The sequence below is a fragment of the Ochotona curzoniae genome, unplaced genomic scaffold, assembly GCF_017591425.1.
Source record: "Ochotona curzoniae isolate NIBS_2020 unplaced genomic scaffold, NIBS_Ocur_1.0 scaffold_4506, whole genome shotgun sequence".
Taxonomy (NCBI): Eukaryota; Metazoa; Chordata; class Mammalia; order Lagomorpha; family Ochotonidae; genus Ochotona; species Ochotona curzoniae.
Window position 1 is genome coordinate 19,772,357 of NW_024467119.1, and position 18,434 is coordinate 19,790,790.

The 18,434-nt window shown below is 45.7% G+C and overlaps 1 protein-coding gene across 3 annotated transcripts in view; it reads left to right on the forward strand.

The window, feature by feature from the left end:
• Positions 1 to 2,838: 2,838 nt before the first annotated feature.
• USO1 (USO1 vesicle transport factor) overlaps positions 2,839 to 18,434 on the forward strand; it is a 72,151-nt gene continuing 56,555 nt past the window's right edge. For 2 of the 3 annotated variants that reach the window (XM_040967327.1, XM_040967325.1), the window contains exons 1-3: positions 2,919 to 3,121; positions 17,500 to 17,586; positions 17,667 to 17,731. In XM_040967327.1, the coding sequence (XP_040823261.1) occupies positions 3,056 to 3,121; positions 17,500 to 17,586; positions 17,667 to 17,731 (218 nt within the window). In that variant the 5' untranslated portion in view covers positions 2,919 to 3,055. Of the gene's footprint in view, positions 3,122 to 17,499; positions 17,587 to 17,666; positions 17,732 to 18,434 lie in introns of all 3 variants that reach the window. The other variant, XM_040967326.1, reaches the window with a different exon arrangement.

Here is an 18,434-nt window from a genome sequence, read left to right on the forward strand (position 1 = left end):
CGGAACGAAGCAATTTTTAAGTAATAGATCTCACACCAATGAATTCTGTTCATTTGCTCTGTTTCAGCTGGGGTTTGACAAACTGAGAAATTTAGAAAAATTTGAAAAATTCCTTCTTACTCAGTTTTGCATCGTATGCATTTTAATGATTCATGTCATTCTTATTCTAAATTTATGTATGAAAGTTGAAGTGTAAGTTGGACAGGCACAGCTTTTTCCTGTTGCCACTTCCCTTGTTTACTTAACAAATGGTTCTTCAGCAATTACCAGGTTAAAGGAATTACGGAATTACGCTAGATGATCAAAGGGTACAAGCAGTAATGAGCCATCATCCGGAACGCGGCTCTGTACAAACCAGGAGTCACATACACTCTTTCTCAGAAACAAGGAGTCTGCATCAGGGTTGTTCTGTGCTGACAATGCCTCCACTCCTCTTCAAGGCCCTCCCTGGGGATCAGTCACCCCAAGCCATCGGCCTCCTGAGAAGGCGAGAGGGAAGCTGCACCTGTTTTCAGACACCAGAAGGCAGGCAACCCTTGAGGTCAGGGAGCGGGGACAACGCCACCCCAACGCCTCTGCTCCTGACTGTCTACTCCTCTTGCCCAAAGTCCCTCCTGACCAGGAAACGCTGGTCAGGAAAACAGGTCAAATGAAAGGGACACTTAAGGCTAGCTGTCACTATTGCAATCACCAAAGCTTAAAACAAGACATTCTGACAAGACCAACGTGCCTGACCACAGCTCTGCAAAAGTGCCAATATACTGTGCTTCACTACTAAACCGCTGGCGTGACAGCCATCGTGAGCCCCACTCCAGGCTATGGTCTCTCCCTGATGATGGTGAGGCCCAGAGGGGTGAGGAACTGTGGGAACTTCTTTGTACCCATTTCTTGCCAATAAAAATGATGAGTGTTTATCGGTTACTTTTTTTAGGCTGCAACAAAATGCCCCCACGGAAAATGTCTGAAGCAAGGTGTCAAGTGTCTAGTTTTAACGCAAAAGACAAAGCTTAGCACACAGTATTTCTTGGCAGGATCATCCTGACCTATCAACAAGTCTCCCAGGCTTGAAATCTTGGCACCAGGAAATGAACTTTCACCATAGCCTCTGTGACAACCTGCTCTCTACAGATTTACAGAGAGGAAATTGACCTACTCAGCATAACAGCCATAGATGTTTGCCATGATTTTCTCACTTATCCATCAATATCCATCAATACCACCGATACCATGTTTTCTTCACTTATCCATCAACACCATTAGCACTAAGCCACAGAGATCCTAAAAACACAACACGGCCCTGCCAATACCCATTTAGTGTGTTCGAAGCAAGTATGGAGTGCCCACAATAAATCAATAGCTACAAAGTGCTAACATACAGATGCGCACCTGCATTTCAGGGCCAGTTTTCAGGACATGAGGTCACAGGTGAGTCTTAAGGAGCTAGCAGGTGTTTGCCTGTTAAAGAGGGAGGCAGGAGAAAAATGCCCTGTGTCTGTGAGGGGCTGCAAAGGTAGACAGAAAGTCAGGCCCTAAGAGGCCTGGATACCAAACAAAGGCAGCTCGTATTTTACCAGATGGAAGGGCAAGCCACCAGAGAAGCTTTAGACCAGGAGTGACACCAACAGATGTCGGGTTGTTGTTGGGCTCACGCAGGGGAACACTGGAGACCACAGTGGAGCGAAGCCCAGGACGGAAGGCACACAAACCAGCGGGGAGGCCACAGCCGCATTCCCAACCAGCATCGGCTCCGTCACAGGCAGACGCACGGCAGAAGACCTACTGAGACACAGCGCATTCATAGGCACACCTGACCGTGGGCTGGACACGAGGAGATGGAAGTCCCGCTCTTCCCAGCTTCCGCCTCCTGCCTTAGGCAATCTGGTCCTATTGAGCACGGCAGGACAGAGTGGACGCAGCCTACTGATACATATTTTTTTTCTGTAAAAGGCAGGCTGGGAAGAAGACAGAGTTCAATTCTGAAATCTTGCACCTGAGACCCAAGCAGGCCAAGTGCTGAGCGGTATGAGTCAGTTAGCTGACCAGATCCTGCGCTTTCGCTTTTCAGTCCCGGGGAATCGACAAGACTGTTCTAGAAGCATGTGCACCACCTGGCAACCTCACTGGGGAAGGAACAGGCAATATCGCTTTCAAAAACCAAATGACATTTGGCACGTTTCTAAGAACACCAGAAACGCAAGAGCAATTCACTGCTAATTTCTGATTTACAGATACGGGGCTCCAGGGGTTTTTCTCCTCGGTCCTTGGCAAACAGCGGTATACCTGATGTTAAGGTCTAGGAATTCCTCGGAGCAGGTTTGAACGAGAGCTGAGAAACGCGCCCTCCGGCGGCAGTGGAGTGAGGGGGTTCTCTAAGCACCCTGCCTGCCATCAAACAAAGCCCTGCAAAGAAATGCAGCTGACGCGGATCAGAAGGCCACCAGGTTCGTTCCGGTACGCCGAAAAAAACCCAAACGAGAACTCCCGGAGAACGGCACCCCCTTACCTGTCACGCAGGCCGAAGGACAATCTCACTGTCGAATCGACGAAATAAACCCTCAGAGCGGGTAGCTGGCTGCAAGCGGCGCTCGGCAACGATTAAACACCCGGCAAGCCAAAACGCTGGAATCCAATTCGACCCTCTCCTGCGGGCAGGGCCGGGCTCGGACCACGTGGGTGGCTGCGGCCAGCAGGCTCGGTCGGCGGAGGGCGGGAGCGGGGCGGGCGGGGCCGGGCCGACGGGGCGGGGCCTACGAGGGGCGGGACCTGCGCAGGGGCGGGGCCTAGGCGGACCCCTGGCTCGGCCGAGCGTCTGCTCTCCGCTCCCCTTTTGCCTTCGCCCTTCGAGCCGCCACGTAATGCCACGTCTCCGCGCATGCGCATCGCGGCCGGCGGTGGCGGCTGTTTCCGGGCTTAGGGGGCAGAGCGGCCGCCGAGGAGGTGGCGGCCGGGGAGTGCAGCGTGCCGGCTCGGGAAGCAGGCCCTGCGGAGGGCGGCACAAGTAGTCTTCCTTTCTTCCCCGAAGAGACTGTGTAAAGCCGGGTGGCTGAGCGGCAAGATGAATTTCCTCCGCGGGGTGATGGGGGGTCAGAGTGCCGGACCTCAGCATACAGAAGCCGAGACGGTGAGAGGAGCCGCGGGGTTCCGGGCTTGCCGAGGGGGTCCGGGCGGGGCGCCTGGCGGTCAGCGCCGCGCGTGGGGGTCCACGTGTGCAGCCTGTCCTCCTCCGGCCGCGCCCCGGGGCCCCGCAGGCCCCGCCGACTGAGCGAGCCGGCCCGGGAAGGGACGGGACCTGGGCCGGCCCTCCTTCCCCTCCGCTGGCCACAGAGGAAGCTCAGGTCCTGCTGCCTCCCTCCGGTGTGAAAGCGGGGCGTGGTGGGGTCGGCAAGACTGCAGGGCTTTAAAACCCAGCTGCTGGCGAGAGCTTGTGGCCAAGAATAAAACGATATTCTGTGGAGGCACAAAGCCACCTGCTCCTGTCCCGTCAGCTGGGAGGGCGCTCGTCCTGCCGGGGGCGGGTTGGTGCACACCCAGCTTTCCGGGCCCCGTCCAGGTGTTTGTCGCGTGTCCACCGTCTTCCTTCGGCGCTCCGTCCACTTTGGAAGCACACCTCTCGCTTCCCGTCTAACTAAACCCGTAGTGGCAGGATTCTAAGGACATTGATTGGACATGTTAGCTACAGAAAGTAGCGCTTGTTCCTTTAGGTTTTAAGATGGAGCTGTTTTGAAGTTTGATTCTCTTGGAAATAAGTGTGTGTGTGACTCTTTGGAGAGATTTTTGTTTGAGGATAAGGCGAGAGAAGTGATAAAGTGGATGATAGACGGCTGTGATGGCTGGCTTCCCGGGAGGAGGGAGGGCAGCTTTCATTGCTGCAGCGCTCACCTGGTGCCGGCCAGGTCCTCCGCCCCAGCGAGCTGCTGCTTCCACATTCTCCTTTAATCCTCAACTACCCTGCGAGGTGGGCAGCCTCTTTTACAAATGAAGAAGTGAGGCACAGAGAGGTGGGCGCACTTGACCCAGGTCTGAGGGCCAGTATTCAGTCAACGTGTGCCCAGACTTCAGTTCTTCCTCGGGAATTTAGGAAATTTATATAATTCTGTTAAAGTGGGCTGCGTATCTAGGTTAGACTGCTTAAAGCCGAAGTTGAAAGTTAATGAATCTTTTTCCTTTATTTGAAAATCTAATCTCTCCCTCTGTCACTTTGTTTCGCATTCCTCCCTCTGTCTCACACACACACACACACACACACACACACACACACTCTTTAACTTCACTTATCCATTCTCACGTGGTAAATGGAGGCAGGCAAGGCAAGGCAGTGAACACTATTGTTAGGACTGTTTTCTTGCCTTGATTTCCATCGTCACTGCCCACTTTTGCCTTCCACTCATTTCTCTTGTCTGGAATTGGTGTTTGAGACATCATGCACAAGGAGCGGTTTCTTAGAGCACGCCTTGGAGTTGGATCCTGATGTGGATTCTGACCTTCCCCTTTGTCGGGACTGGAGAGGTGAGGGAGGGTGGATACACTGTCCCGGACCATGAAGAAAACTGCCTGCTTGTCAGGGTGATGAGGAGTCTTAATAAAAGCAGCCCAGTGCTGAGCAGCTGTTTTATAAGAGTGGTTTTGTAATAGTATGGAGACAGAATAGCTCTTCTGGTTGTTAGAGTGGCGTGCAGTGGAGAAGATGGAGAACTCGCAGAGTGTAGACTTTTAAAGCTGGAACCTCCTTTCAGATTTCCCATTCCAGGTTCTCCCTACCGGGACATGGAGATCTGAGGCCACTGGCACGGCATTGCAGAGTTGGGTCAGAAGACTTTGATCTTGTCACCGGCAATGGAACAACGTGGCTTTTGCATGTGAATGTCAAAATAATGCAAGAGCACCACTGTGGGTGCCAAGAGCAGAGCGAAGGCCTTGTCCGCGCCTCGCGTTGGGTATCTGCTCCCAAAACATGACTGGTCGCCTTCAGGGAATCTATGTCATAATTACGGCTTGAATGAAAACTTGTCCCACCATCTCATCCCATCAGGCTGTACAATCAGGGCTCACGGGTCACTAATTTAGATGTATTTATAGAGCTTCATGGAGTGTGTAATGTAATAGATGTTGTCGTTGAGGATGGGATCTGGCCTGAATATTTCAGCTTGCAGAGCCTGAAGATTCTATATCGTCCTTTAGTATTTTGCAATTTTCTGCCTTTCTGCAAATTAAACGATGTTTTCTTCTTATAGTTGTCTCTGAATCCCACCTGTCCTTCGGCTGTGCCAGCAGTACCCTCTGTAACTGGCGTCTTTAACTTCTTCCCCTTCTTAGACCACAGTTCATGTCTGACTGCCTTGGAATTTCAGCTATATTCTTCTGTTCTTTACTGTCATTCAAGTGGAACTCGTCTCTTCTAGACTCTTAACGTATCTTTAGACCAGAATTCATACGACTTTTCTTCTTCATTTTTCTGTAGTCATAGGGGCTCAGTTAATATAAAATTAGTTCATTAAAGAAATCACAGATTTGTAATTATAGACACTTAAAAATATTAGGTAGGGGCTAAAACAACACTTTGAATGCTTCACAGATCACAGCTTTCAAATGATTGAATTTTGTTGTGCGAAGCTTTTTTTTTTTAACTTTTTTTTTATTGCAAAGTCAGATATGTTGCGAGAAGGAGAGACAGAGAGAAATATCTTCCGTCCACTGAGTCACTCCCCAAGTGACTGCAACAGCCAGTGCTGCGTCAATCTGAAGCCAAAAGCCAGGAACTTTTCTGGGTCTCCCACACGGGTGCAGGGTCCCAAGGCTCTGGGCTGTCCTTGACTGCTTTCCCAGGCCACAAGCAGGGAGCTGGATGGGAAGTGGAGCTGCTGGGATTAGAATCTGTGCCCGTATGGAATCCTGGCACATGCAAGGTGAGGACTTCAGCTGCTAGGCCACGCCACTGGGCCCATGTCGAACTTTTTACTGAGGGATTTTTCAAATGTAGTAACTGTGCTGACTGCTTTCCTGCCTTTTTAAAAAAGGATTTATTGGAGAAATAAACATCAGACAACTGTCTGGTTCACTCCATAAATGCCCACAGTTCCTTGAGCTGTCACTGCTTTCCCCCAGGGTCTGCCTTGGCAGCATGCTGGAGTGGAGCTGAAGCAAAGAATCGACTCAGGCACTTGGAAATTGCATTACTAGGCTAAAGGCCCGCTCCTGCTGCTGCTTACCATGCTTAACTGTTTGTCTTCTGAACGTGTGAGAGGTTCACAGGTCTCGTTCCGAGAGCTCAGGGAAAACAGTTCAGAGCTAAGCTTATTTTGGTACCAAAAACTTCGGAAATGTAATCCACATTTTATGAACCTTTGGAAGACCCTCTGTGCATGGATTTTGATTTATCTTTGCACTAAAATAAGCTGATCTTTCAGGTCCTTTTGTGTCCTGGTCCTGTTGATTGGCACTGCAGCTCTTCAGCCTGCCTGGCATTAAGGCTGCTCCTCAGTACAGCTCCAGTGGGAAACGCATGTCACAGGATAGTCAGGGAGGCTGCAACTTTGTGGATAGTTTAAATCTTTTCGAAATCAAGACGTTTTTAATTTGAAAGCTCTTTTCTGATGATTGACACCTCTACCTTTCTCACACTTTGCCGAGTGCAGATAAACACTATTACAGTGATGATTGTATTTACACTTCTGAATGCTCACGGTACTTATACGCCCACCTTCCAGCTTCTGTGTGTGTGTGTTTTCATAGATTTTCTGAAAGTTCCAAAAGGGGTTTTAACTGATGGGCAGTCATGGGGGTGTTTTGTTCTCAGGTTGGATCCTGAGCCGTGGCAGTCGCTGCAGTCCGGAATAGGCCTACGGAATGGCTCTGTTGGAACGGGTCTCTTTCAGTCAGATTTTGATAACTGGCGCAGAAAGCAAAAAACCAGCAATACAGACATAGCTATTAAACTTTCTTTTCGTAAGAACTGTTATTAAAGTGTGTGCCTTAGATTATAGGTGTCGTTTTGGGTTAGTCAAGCTCATTATATGCTGTGTTACTCCGACACTCGGGTTTGAATTACAGTGTCGTACTGTGCAGAATCAGCTCAGTGTCCTAACTGGAATGTGTTTTCTTGCAGTAACAATCTCTGGAAAAAACAAATGATTTGTGTGTCAGTCACTTGCTTAGCCAGCAAAAGGGTTTTTTGAAGTAGTGTCTTGAATGCTACATAGCTGTTTTAGAAGGTTAATCGTGTGGATTATCTAAGATGATACTTAAAATCTAAAAGTTATGAAATTTTGCACACCCTCACATTTTGAAGGTGCATTCCAAGAATGTGACTGGGTGTTTCTGAAAAACAAGAAAGATTTTCACCACACAAGTATGTTGTCATGATCAAAAACACAACAAACTTACCTCAGTGATATAAGTTCCATAACTAAGGCACACTGCTGTAGTTCCAAAATGGAGACACACATAAGGGTTTAGCAGATTTATTTGAGTAAGTGCTTTTATTTTCTGCAGCTGAGTCTTATTTTGAGGAATATAATTGGCTCAGAGTCCCTAGCAGGTACTTCTCTAAGCAGTGCTGTGTGCGCAGAGGATGCTCGACTTTGTGGAGTACATTGGATGTTCAGGAACCTGAGAGTTAAAAGAAGTCTGAGGCCTTAAGGCTTGAGAGATGATTGGCATCCTTCTTGAATCAGATTGTCTTTTAGCAAAGCATGTAGGAATTCCTCATATAAATTTGTTGATAGTAAGTACTGGTTTTCTTTATTATTATTATTTGTTTATTTTTATTGGAAAGGCAGATTTTTTCAGAGAAGGAGAGACAAAAAGATCTAGCACCTGCTGGCTGACTCCCCAAAAGATCACAACAGCCGGAGCAAAGCCAATCTGAAGCCACGAGTTTCTTCCAAGACTCCCACATGGGTGCAGGGTCGCAAGGCCTTGGGTGGTCCTCTGCTGCTTTCCCAGGCCACAAACAGTGAGCTGGATGGGAAGTGAAACAGCCAGGACTTGAGCCAGCACCCAAATGTGATGCCAGCTTATAGTTAGAGGATAAGCCAGTTGAGCCATCGTGCCAGATCCCACCCAATCCTGTAGTAGTTTTCTTTTCCATATTTACCTTTTATTATTTACACTGACTTTATTCAACTGTTTTATCTGTTGTAGATGTCATAGGAAAGGTATGCTTGTTATTTTTATGCCTAAGGCAGAAATGCCATAAACATTTCTTCATATAAAGTTATTTGTATTTAATTTGAAAACTTCTGTGATGTTAGGCTTTGAGAAGCTAGCATTTGTGCTACATTATTTGGCAGACCAGTTTTGTTATAATTCCCCAAGGAATGTCCTTTAGAACAGCGTGGTTCCTTATTTGGCAAAGGATGAAGAGCAAATACAGGTGTGTGTTACCTGGGCTGGAAGTAGAAATGGATTGTGTTGGATTTGTCTGTAGATTTTTGTGTTTGACTTGGTGTGTGCTCACCAAGTCAAATTTATATTTTTAGATATAAATAAATTGAAGTCATCAAAAGAAAATATCTGCTTTGCCAAAAAAAGGGTGCTTTTGCTTCTTTTTCAAAGCCTTCTTAGAGAAATTGATTTAAAACCTGTTTCTTACTCTTTTTTGTGTTCTAAAATAGTAATATTTTTGTTCTGTGAAAATATCACAGGAGAATTGACTCCTCAAAAAACAGATTTATGTATTTATGTGAAAGGCAGAGTTAGAGAGAGAGAGAGAGATTGTTCATCCATCAGTTAGTCCACTCCCCATGTGGCCCCGACAGCCGGGGCTGGGCCTGGCTAGGAGCCAGGGTTATCTTCCAGGTCTCCCACAGGGATGCAGGAGCCCAAGGCCCCAGACCATCCTCCATTGCTCTCGCAGGTGCATCTGTAGGAAGCTGGATCAGAAGTGGGGAGCAGCCAGGACTCATCCTGGTTCCCATATAGGATGCAGGCATTACAAGCAGTGACTTAACCCACTATACTGTAGTGCAGACCCATACTTGTGTTCTTAATGACTTTGATTAGGGTTTTTCAGAAATGGTACAAACTGTATTGGACGGGTGTCCTTTAAGTCATAAGTGTGCCTTTACCATGCTAATTGTATGCTGTCTTTGTTTTCCCTTTTTGTCAGTTTTTTGTTTTAACATCCTTTATCAAATTTTTTTCTTTCCTATTTACTCTTATTCCCATTGCTTCTTTTTTTTGTCTGTGTTTCAGTGAATGTAAATATTAGTTAATGAAAAATATTGAATGATTATTAGGCCATACTTCTGGTTATGTTCCATTCACCTTGTGTCACCAAGATTGCTTTACTTCCATGTTTACAAGGTGGACCTTTGGATCTCAGAGGATGATACTGAAAACGACACGCCATGGTGCTCGCTCACCACCTGAGCTGCATGGGGTCATACGTATTTTACTAATTAGACTTTTTTCTTTCTTAATTGTCTAATGCGGTGAACAATAGAACAAGGTTTAAGTCCTTTTCAACTCTGCAATTTTTAGTTCTTTTGGCAGAGATGACCACTATTATTGGTTTGAAGTAAACCCCTGCAGGTCTTCATGCATAATCATGATCTTTAATAATATAAAATTATATATTTTAGTGAATATATTTATTTCTTTTACATAGTGGTATATTGTTTATAGTTTCCTGTAGCTTACCTTTTTTGTTTATTGGAATGCATTGAAAACTTTTCCTTGTTAATATTCACTTTTTAAAAAATTATGTAAAATGCAATTTTTCAATTACTACTACTAAAATCTTTTCATTAAAGAATCTGTCTCTAATTCATCATTGTGTCTTTATTACAGATCTATATGAGCATAACATGAAGTAACCAAATAGCTTACTGCCTATATTTATCCTTACTATCACTCCTCAAGTTCTTCTAAATAACACTGACTCTAGTTTCAGTTTTACTCAAATGTATCTTTTCCTCTTTCTATTTTTGTTAATGTATAGCGCTGTATTGTTTTATACAAGGTTTACAAGCTCAGATTTCACTTAGGCAACATCATGGAAACAGGTCAGGGGAGAGAATTTTGACTGAAGCTGGAGTCTCCGTGTCCTTAGCGGGGAGCTGGCCCGAGCTCAGCTCCACACAGTGTGTCGGAGTGATGGAGGCGCAGGGAGCGAATCCCACCACCTCGTCAGCTTTGTGACTCCGGACAAGTTACTCAGCCACTGTGCGTGTTTCCTCATCACAAAGTGACTCGCAGCAGTGCCCGTCTTACCGGGCTTTGTGAAGTTTAAACTAATTTTAAAATATATAACAGTAAAGTACAGAGTAGGCAGATAGTGTTATTACACCATATTTGACCAGTTCTGAGATATGCATTATTCAAATATCTCTGAAGTAAGGCTGCATCTTGTAAATTATAGTTGGGGTGTTTATTTTTTTCTTAGTAAAATGTTTTTAAAATGATTAGTCTTAAAATTGTTAACTTCGTAAACTGAAATATGTTAGCTACAATTAGTATTTTCCAAGAAAAGGTAGAAATCTGGATTTTGATTGTATCATTCAGCTTTTAAATGTTGGCTTAAAATTATTTTTAAAATTGTATTGATCAAATACATTTGTCAAATAGTATAATAAATTTAGCAACATTGTTACTTGTTAGGTAAAAGCGAGTCTGAGGCACTCTGAGTTTACAGTTCATACACCTTACCTTTCCATTTTGCAGATGATGGACTGACGTAGAATATATTTAAGATAGTCAATCCTTATTATTCATCAATTTCTTTTTTGCAAACTCACTTCACTGAAGTACATGTGTCGCCCAAGGGTCAGTGCAACGCTGTCATGGTTATTTGTGCACTTACATAAAGCAGTGAAAGTTTAAGTCGCTCAGTGAACCCAGTTTCCAGATGAGCTAAAACAGGGTCATTCCCTGCCTTCTTATTTCAATGTATGCTGTAATTGGACATTCTTTTTTTTTTTTTTTTTTTAAGAGTTTGCGGCTTCAAACCATCAGTGGGCAGATAAATTCTGTGCGAACTACATGTTGACTTCCATGGTCGATGTTGAGCAAATGTGATGCTAGCAGCAGTCTCTCAGGATTGCTACTTGGGACACTGAGTAAGCGTGTCCTTTCAGTTCTGTGCTGTTCCTTGCCAAGAGCGTAGGCTCCTCCCGCTGCTTTCCTTCCCTTCCGCCATCTCCCTTCTCACACTTCCCTCCATAGCCCAGTCAGTGCTGTTCAGCGAGGGCCTCTGACAGCTGTGCTGTCCACTCCAGCACCTTCCACTCTATTGCTTTCTCAGTTCTGTCAAAATGTTTTTTGTTTTTAATTTGTTTGGTTTTATTGGAAAGGCAAATATACAGAGAGGAGGAGAGACAGAGAAAGATCTTCTTTTTGCGGAATCATTCCCCAAATGGTCACAACAGTTGGAGCTGAGCTGATCCAAAGTCAGGAACCCGGAGCTTCTTCCAGTTCACCCATGCAGGTGCAGGGTCCCAAGACTTTGGACCATCCTCCACTGCTCTCCCAGGCTACAAGCAGGGAACTAAATGGGAAGCAGGGCCACTGGGATACGAACCGGCACCCATGTGGGATCCTGGTGCATTCAAGGTGAGGACTTTAGCCACTAGGCTACTGTGCTGGGCCCCCAAATGCTTATCTTTTTCTATATCTTACTTTTTTTCTGTCTCTGCCATTATTAGTCCTCTTCTGTAGTCGTTCTTTTCTGCTTCTCCAACATGGAATACTTTCCTACAAGATGTTAATTACTTCAGCAGGCATTTGGCCTACCAGTTAGTTGGGAATACCTGCTTCCCATCGCAGTCCCCTATCAGAGAACTTGGATTCAAGTTCTGGCTGCATTTCCAATTTCAGCTTCCCACTAACGTGTGCTCTGGAAGCAGCAGGGAAGGCTCAAGAATGTGGGCCTTGCCGCTCACGTGGGACGCCTGGGTTGCTGGCCTAGTTCCTGACCTCAGGCTGGCCCAGCTGCAGCTGTCGTGGGCATTTGGGGAGGAACCCTGTGTATTGCAGATCTCTCCGTATCTCTCCTGTGTGTCTGCTTTAAAAGAAATTAAATACATTAAGGTTTGTTTTTTTTAAGAGTTGCTAGAAAAATAGAATCACACAGCTCGTGGGCATGTGAAATGTGAATTCTGATTTTTTAAAAATTAGATCCATCAGCTAGCCAATTATCCATTTGTATAGAGTTTTCTTTACAAGCTGTTCCATTGACCTGCAACCTACCAAAACTCCACAATATCTACTAAGCTACAAAAAAGTGATTCGTGGGCCCAGCACAAAAATCTAGTGGCTAAATCCTCGTCTTGCATGTGTAGGGATCCTGTATGGGTGCTGGTTTGTGTCCCAGCTGCTCCACTTCCCAGTCAGTTCCCTGCTTGTGGCCTGGGAGAGCAGTTGAGGATGGGCCAAAGCCTTGGGACCCTGAAGCCACACAGGAGACCCAGAAGAAGCTCCTGACTTTGGATCAGTTCAGCTCCAACCGTTATGACCATTTGGGGAGTGAATCAACAGACAGAAGATCTTTGTTTCTGTCTTCTTTTCTCTATAATTCTGCCTTTGAGTAAAAATAAGTAAATCTTTACAAAAGAAAAGAATGGTAATTGCTGATGGGGGCCAGCATGTGGCACAGTGGGATAGAACACTCCAGCATCCTCTCAGAGCACTGACTGAGAGGCTCTGCTGTGCTCCTCATCCAGCTCTTTGCTGACACGCCTGTGGTGGCAGCTGCAAATGACCTGCTCGGGGCTCTGGCTTTGGCCTGCCCTCACCCTGACCATTGCAGCCTTTCGGGGGGTGAGCCAGCCTCTGTAACTCAGTCTGCACTCTGCCGCCAAGCTGGCTGCAGTGTGTTGAGTGTGTTGCTTCGTTATGATTGCGTAACAGAGGCCAGAAAATGAAGATTCAACTGCAATACAAGGTTATGTCTTTCTCAAATAAAAGTCAGGTAGGAGAGAGCATTTAGATTAGTACTTATAACACCTGTGTCCCACATCAGACACTTTGTCATCATTGGAAAAGCAGGTCAGTTTTACGGGGAGGAGAGACCGACGAATCTTCCACCTGCTGCTTCACTCCCCAATGGCCACAGTGGCTGAAGCTGAGCTGATCACAAGTCGGAAGCTTCTCCCTTGCGGGTGCAGGGTCCAAAGGTTCTGGGACATCTTCCACTGCTTTCCAAGGCATAAGCAGGGAACTGAATGGGAGGTGAAGTTCTCGGGACACGAAGAGGTGCCCATGTGGGATCTCAGGACTTAGAAGTGGAGGATTTAGCCACAGAGCCATTGCGTCGGCCGGACCCAGCATGTACCAGTGTTGATTCCCAGCTTCTGCTGCTGATTCTGGCTTCTACTAGTGGTTCATGTCCGACCTAGCGGGCAATCCCTGCAGTGCTGTATCTATTGTTTGGGGTGCTCCGGAGGCCCAGGTACTGCCTCTCAGCTTATTCTCCAGGATGCTGTGCGTACTTGAATTGTTCACAGTTCCTCACTGTCACCGGGTTGAAGTTCCCGGCACAAGGAGTTAACAACCAGCTTCCTCTTAAGGTCATAACCTTGAAGGTTCCAACAGTTCATTGAGCAGAGTGGTGTTGCTGTCCATTCCTATTTTCAGGAAGGTTGGCGGAGAGTGGATGGACGGCCATGTGCCTGGCTGATAGGCCAGGGAGGGAGGAAGGAATGTGGCCTGCTTTATCAGGAAGCTGGACTCGGGGTGCAGAGCCTAGGACAGCAGCATCTGAACCAGGCCAAGTGCCCTGCCCACCAGTGCTTTTAAAGGATAACTCTCCCATGTAGAAATGCCAGGCCAAAAGTGTATGAACATTTTTTAGTTTCAGTAGTTTTTGCCAAATTGCAACCCTTTTCATTCCCTTCCCTCTGAAGGAACATGAGTGGGCTCATTATATCTTTGTTTATCCTTGACAGTACACAGCTCTGTAAACTGGAAGATGTTCACAGCCTCCGCATATCACTCCAGGCGCTCTGGGTGAGGAGCTGAGTGTCAGCAGCTAGGGGGCCCTCTCTGCTCCACTGCATTGACTCCTGGCATGGTTTGATTGTGATGCCTTTGTTTATTATACAAAAATGAAGCATTTAGTTCATGTATTCATTTGTGGTCTTAACTTTGCTGCTGATAGAGTAAAAAAAAAAATCTCACTGCTATTTTAACTTGTATTTACCTTCAATTTGACTGAGATTAATTTTCTTTGTGTATGTCAGAGCTTTTACAAAATTAGCTGGAATCAAATACTTGCTTTATTAGAACTGAAAATAAGAACAAAACACTCACCCCCATGCCACTCCAAGCTAGGAATCTGGTCCCCACGTTCCAGCATTCCTAAAGCTGTTTCTGCACCGACAGTACCACTTAGGCTTAGATACTAGTGTTCACTGACTGAAGAGCTTTCACACTTGGAAATTCACTGTTTTAATGTTGCTGCTGCATGTGCTAGCTGAAGGGGGCTGAGGTTAGAGTGCAAACCCTGAGTGGCACTTGGATAAGGTTTTCAGCGGAGGTACGAGTTTCAAACTTTAGAACCAGTACTCCAGGAAAAACAAAACAAAACAAAACAAAAATGCCTAGAGAAAATTTTCTGTTCATAATATCAGCTACAAATGACCTTGGAAAAAGCAAAGATTGTTCTAGAACCACGTGGAACAAATTGTGGTGCTTCTCGGGAAAACAATTTTTGGATGAAGAAATTGTTTAAAACAGAGTGATAGCATTAATGCTTTTCAGAGATGATTGAGTAGTAGTTCTAATTGTTAAAATGTAGTAGAGAAAGTTGATGAGTTATTTTGTAAAGAAAATTTTATTATTCTACTTAAAAAACAACATCATCGTCATGACAGTGAATCCAACTTTAGGAAGGATGATTTCTGACTGTGAGCAGTTCGGCTGAATGAGAACGTGGAGCGAGGCCTGGCTGCCTGCTTTATCAGCATAGTAAAGACTCCGAGAAATCCCACGGCGCAGAGACCTGCTTGTGGATTTTATATAACCGTGCTTGTCATTTGCTCTGTGAACTTCTATTAATATCTTCTGGAACACTAGAAGTCTGCTAAACATAATTTGGAAATTGCTGTGTGTGTTTGAACACCATTAATGTTTCTACATTCGGTACAGACATTTGGGTGACAAGCCAGACTCTCACTTTGTAGAATCTTCAGAAGAGTTGTCATTAAGGGATGCGAATGAACTCGTAAGGAATATCTGACCTAAAAGGACCAGTGGTCTTTAAAGCTGTTTTATACTTTAAGATTCATCTGTTTTTATTTGAAAGACAGATTTTTTTTTTTATTATTGTTGCTTACATTGTATTATGTAGTACAGTTTTCTAGGCGCTGGGGATTCCCCCCTCCCCTCCCATACCCCTCCCCCCATGGTGGATTCCTCCACCTTGTTGCATAACCATAGTTCAAGTTCAGTTGAGATTCATTCCTTGCAAACACATGCCTAGCATAAAGTTCAGCGTCTTATTGTCCAGATAAGTTCAGTGGCCTCTTGGGGAGACCTTCTCTGGTCTGAAGATAGGTCTAACAGAGTAAAGATCCAGTCAGTTAAAAGCCCCAACAAGGCCTCTGAACCTGTCATTGATACTGTCTCAACCCAGATGTTTCGAAGAATGGAACTTGCATTTTTAACATATTGTTTACCCAATACTATGTCAATTAATTCCATAATGTTGTATATTGAAAGACAGATTTCTACATAGAAGGAAGAACAGAGCGAAATCAGCCTTTTGCTCCCCAAATGGCTGCAACTACTGGAGTTGGCTCAGTCTGAACCCAGGAGCCTGAGGCCTCCTCTGGGTCTCACCTGTGGGTACAGAGGCCCAAGACTTTCTCAGGCACAGTAACAGGACTGGATAGGAAGTGGAGCAGCTAGGACTTGACCTAGCACCCACACGCCCGTATGGATGCCTGCACTGCTACACCACGCACTGGCCTCTAGATTTTCTCTCTCTCTCTTTTTAATAGTTATTTGTTTTTATTGGATAGTCAGATATACAGAGAGGAGAGATAGAGAAAAAGGTCTTCATCCGCTGATGCACTTCCGGGTAGCCACAACAGCTGAAGCTGAACTGATCCTAAGCCAGGGTCCCGGAGCTTCTGCATGTGGGTGCAGGCTCCCGAGGCTTTGGGTCATGCTCCACTGCTTTCCCAGGCCATCAGCAGGGAGTTGGATGCAAGTGAAGCAGCCAGGACACAAACTGGTGCCCAGGGATCCCGGTGCTTATAAGGTAGATTAGCCAATTGAAAATCCCATGCTGGGCTCTAAATTAATCTGCTTTATAAGATGTTTTACATATATTTTCACCCAGTATGTGGCTTACCATTTTCCTGCTCTTAGTGTAATGTCTTGAGGAGAAGTGATGAAGACAAGTTTATTTTGGTCTTTTATGTGGTATTGAATGCATTTGATAAATCTAAAAATTACAGGGATCCCAGCTCAGTAGCCTAGTGGCTAAAAGTCCTTGCCTTGTGCATGCTGGGATCCCATATGGGCGGTGGTTCATGTTCTGTCAACCCCACTTCCAATCTGGATCCCTGCTTGTGGTCTGGGGAAGCAGTCGAGGACAGCCCAAAGCTTTGGGACCCTGCACTCATATGGGAGACCCTTAAGAAGCTCTTGGCTTTTGGCTTAGGATAAGCTCAGCTCTGGCCATTGTGGCCACCTGGGGAGTGAATCAACGGATGGAAGGTCTTCCTCTTTGTCTTCTTCTCTGTGTATCTGCCTTTCCAATAAAACTAAATAAATCTTAAAAAAAAAAAATTACAGTGAATTTCCACTGTGCTATTGTTAATTTGAAATGATGGTTACAGACAGCAAAGGAGGAGGAAAGAGAATCTTCCATCTGCTTGTTCACTCCCCAGGTAACTCACGTCAGCTAGGGCTGGGCTAAACCGAGCCAAGCGCTTCCTCTGGGTCTTCCGCATGCTGCAGTTGCCACAGCACCTGCACCACCTTCCGCTGCACACCAGGGAAGAGCCAGGACTCGAACCAGGCCCTGTATGGGATGCCAGCGCTGCGGGCGGTGGCTTAACCCTCACTAGCCTCTTGCATGCCTTCTCATAGTAGTTTTATAGTTGTAGGTTTCTAAAATGATTTCTCAAGTTCTATTTCCTTACTCACTGGAGAAACAGACTGACTGCCAGATGGCCTCGGTGGCTGCAGCTAGCAGAGCAGGGAACCCAGTCCCCGTCTCCTGGGTCGAGGAGCAGACCCGTCTGCCTCTCCCAAGGTGCGGACGGAGCAGGAGGCTGTGAGCAAGAGTGAAACTGAGGCTCAACCCAGGCCCTCTGCTGTTGTTGGGAGCAGCTTCACCCCCAGGCCAGACGCCCACCCCTCCAAAGCCGTTACAAAGCCAGCGTCACAGGTTGTGGCCTTACCCACTATGCCACAGTGTCAGACCCATGGAAGACCATCGGTCCAACATCTCCTTTACTAATTTGTTTTCCAAATTAAATAGTTTAAATTTGGGGGAACTACATAGTCTCTTCTTTCTTCTCCTAATAGGACCTTGTTTTTCTTTGACAGATTCAAAAACTTTGTGACAGAGTGGCTTCATCTACCCTGCTGGATGATCGAAGGAATGCCGTGCGTGCTCTCAAATCGTTGTCCAAGGTCTGTAAGGTTTATAACTTGTGAAGTCATTTTTAGTTGAATGTTTGTTACTTCAATATCAGTTTTTATTTCATGTGCAGAAATATCGCTTGGAAGTGGGCATCCAAGCCATGGAACATCTCATCCACGTTTTACAAACAGATCGGTAAGTCTCCTTTTAATGTTTTCTTTTTTTTTGTGGAACTTTAAATTGTTTAAAGTCGGCATCAGAGTTCAGAAGTTATTGACATATTAAAACTCTTGAGCTTTACTTCAGTTGTCATTTGAGTGACTATTTGTTAGGCTCTAGTTGCAAGTTGCTGTGTTAAGCGTCCGGATGACAGTGGAAGAGCCAGCTGCTGCTTACCGGGTAGGTGTTTTGGGTTGAAGTCGGCCAGTGGCTGCCCTGATGCTAATTGCTACTGCGGTCCATCTGTTATGTAGACTTACTTTTTGGGGGAATAAATTTCAGCTTTAAAAGTCAAAGGTTAACTGAACAAGTCTTGAGGGGAAGGTAATTCACCTTGTTTTTTGCTCTTTCAGTTTATTTTGAGGACTTAAAGACTGCATCTTTGTTCCTAACTGCAGGGCCAGCTTCAGCTCTGAGGTGTGATCGAATAGGTGTTAAAGTAGCGTTAGTTGCTCATCAGACATTTTTTTCCCACCAGGATCTCTCAAAACGATCACCCCCTTCAGTCCTTACCCCCAGTCAGCAGTGTCCTTCTGTTTAAGCCAAAACTGTAGAATTCCTGCTTCATCCTCTTCCTTAAAGCATTGTACGTTTGTACACCCCCAGACGGCTGGAATCCGTAATTTTCTCACCATTGCCTTTGTCAATGATATTTCTATCCCTCAAGAACAGCCACTTA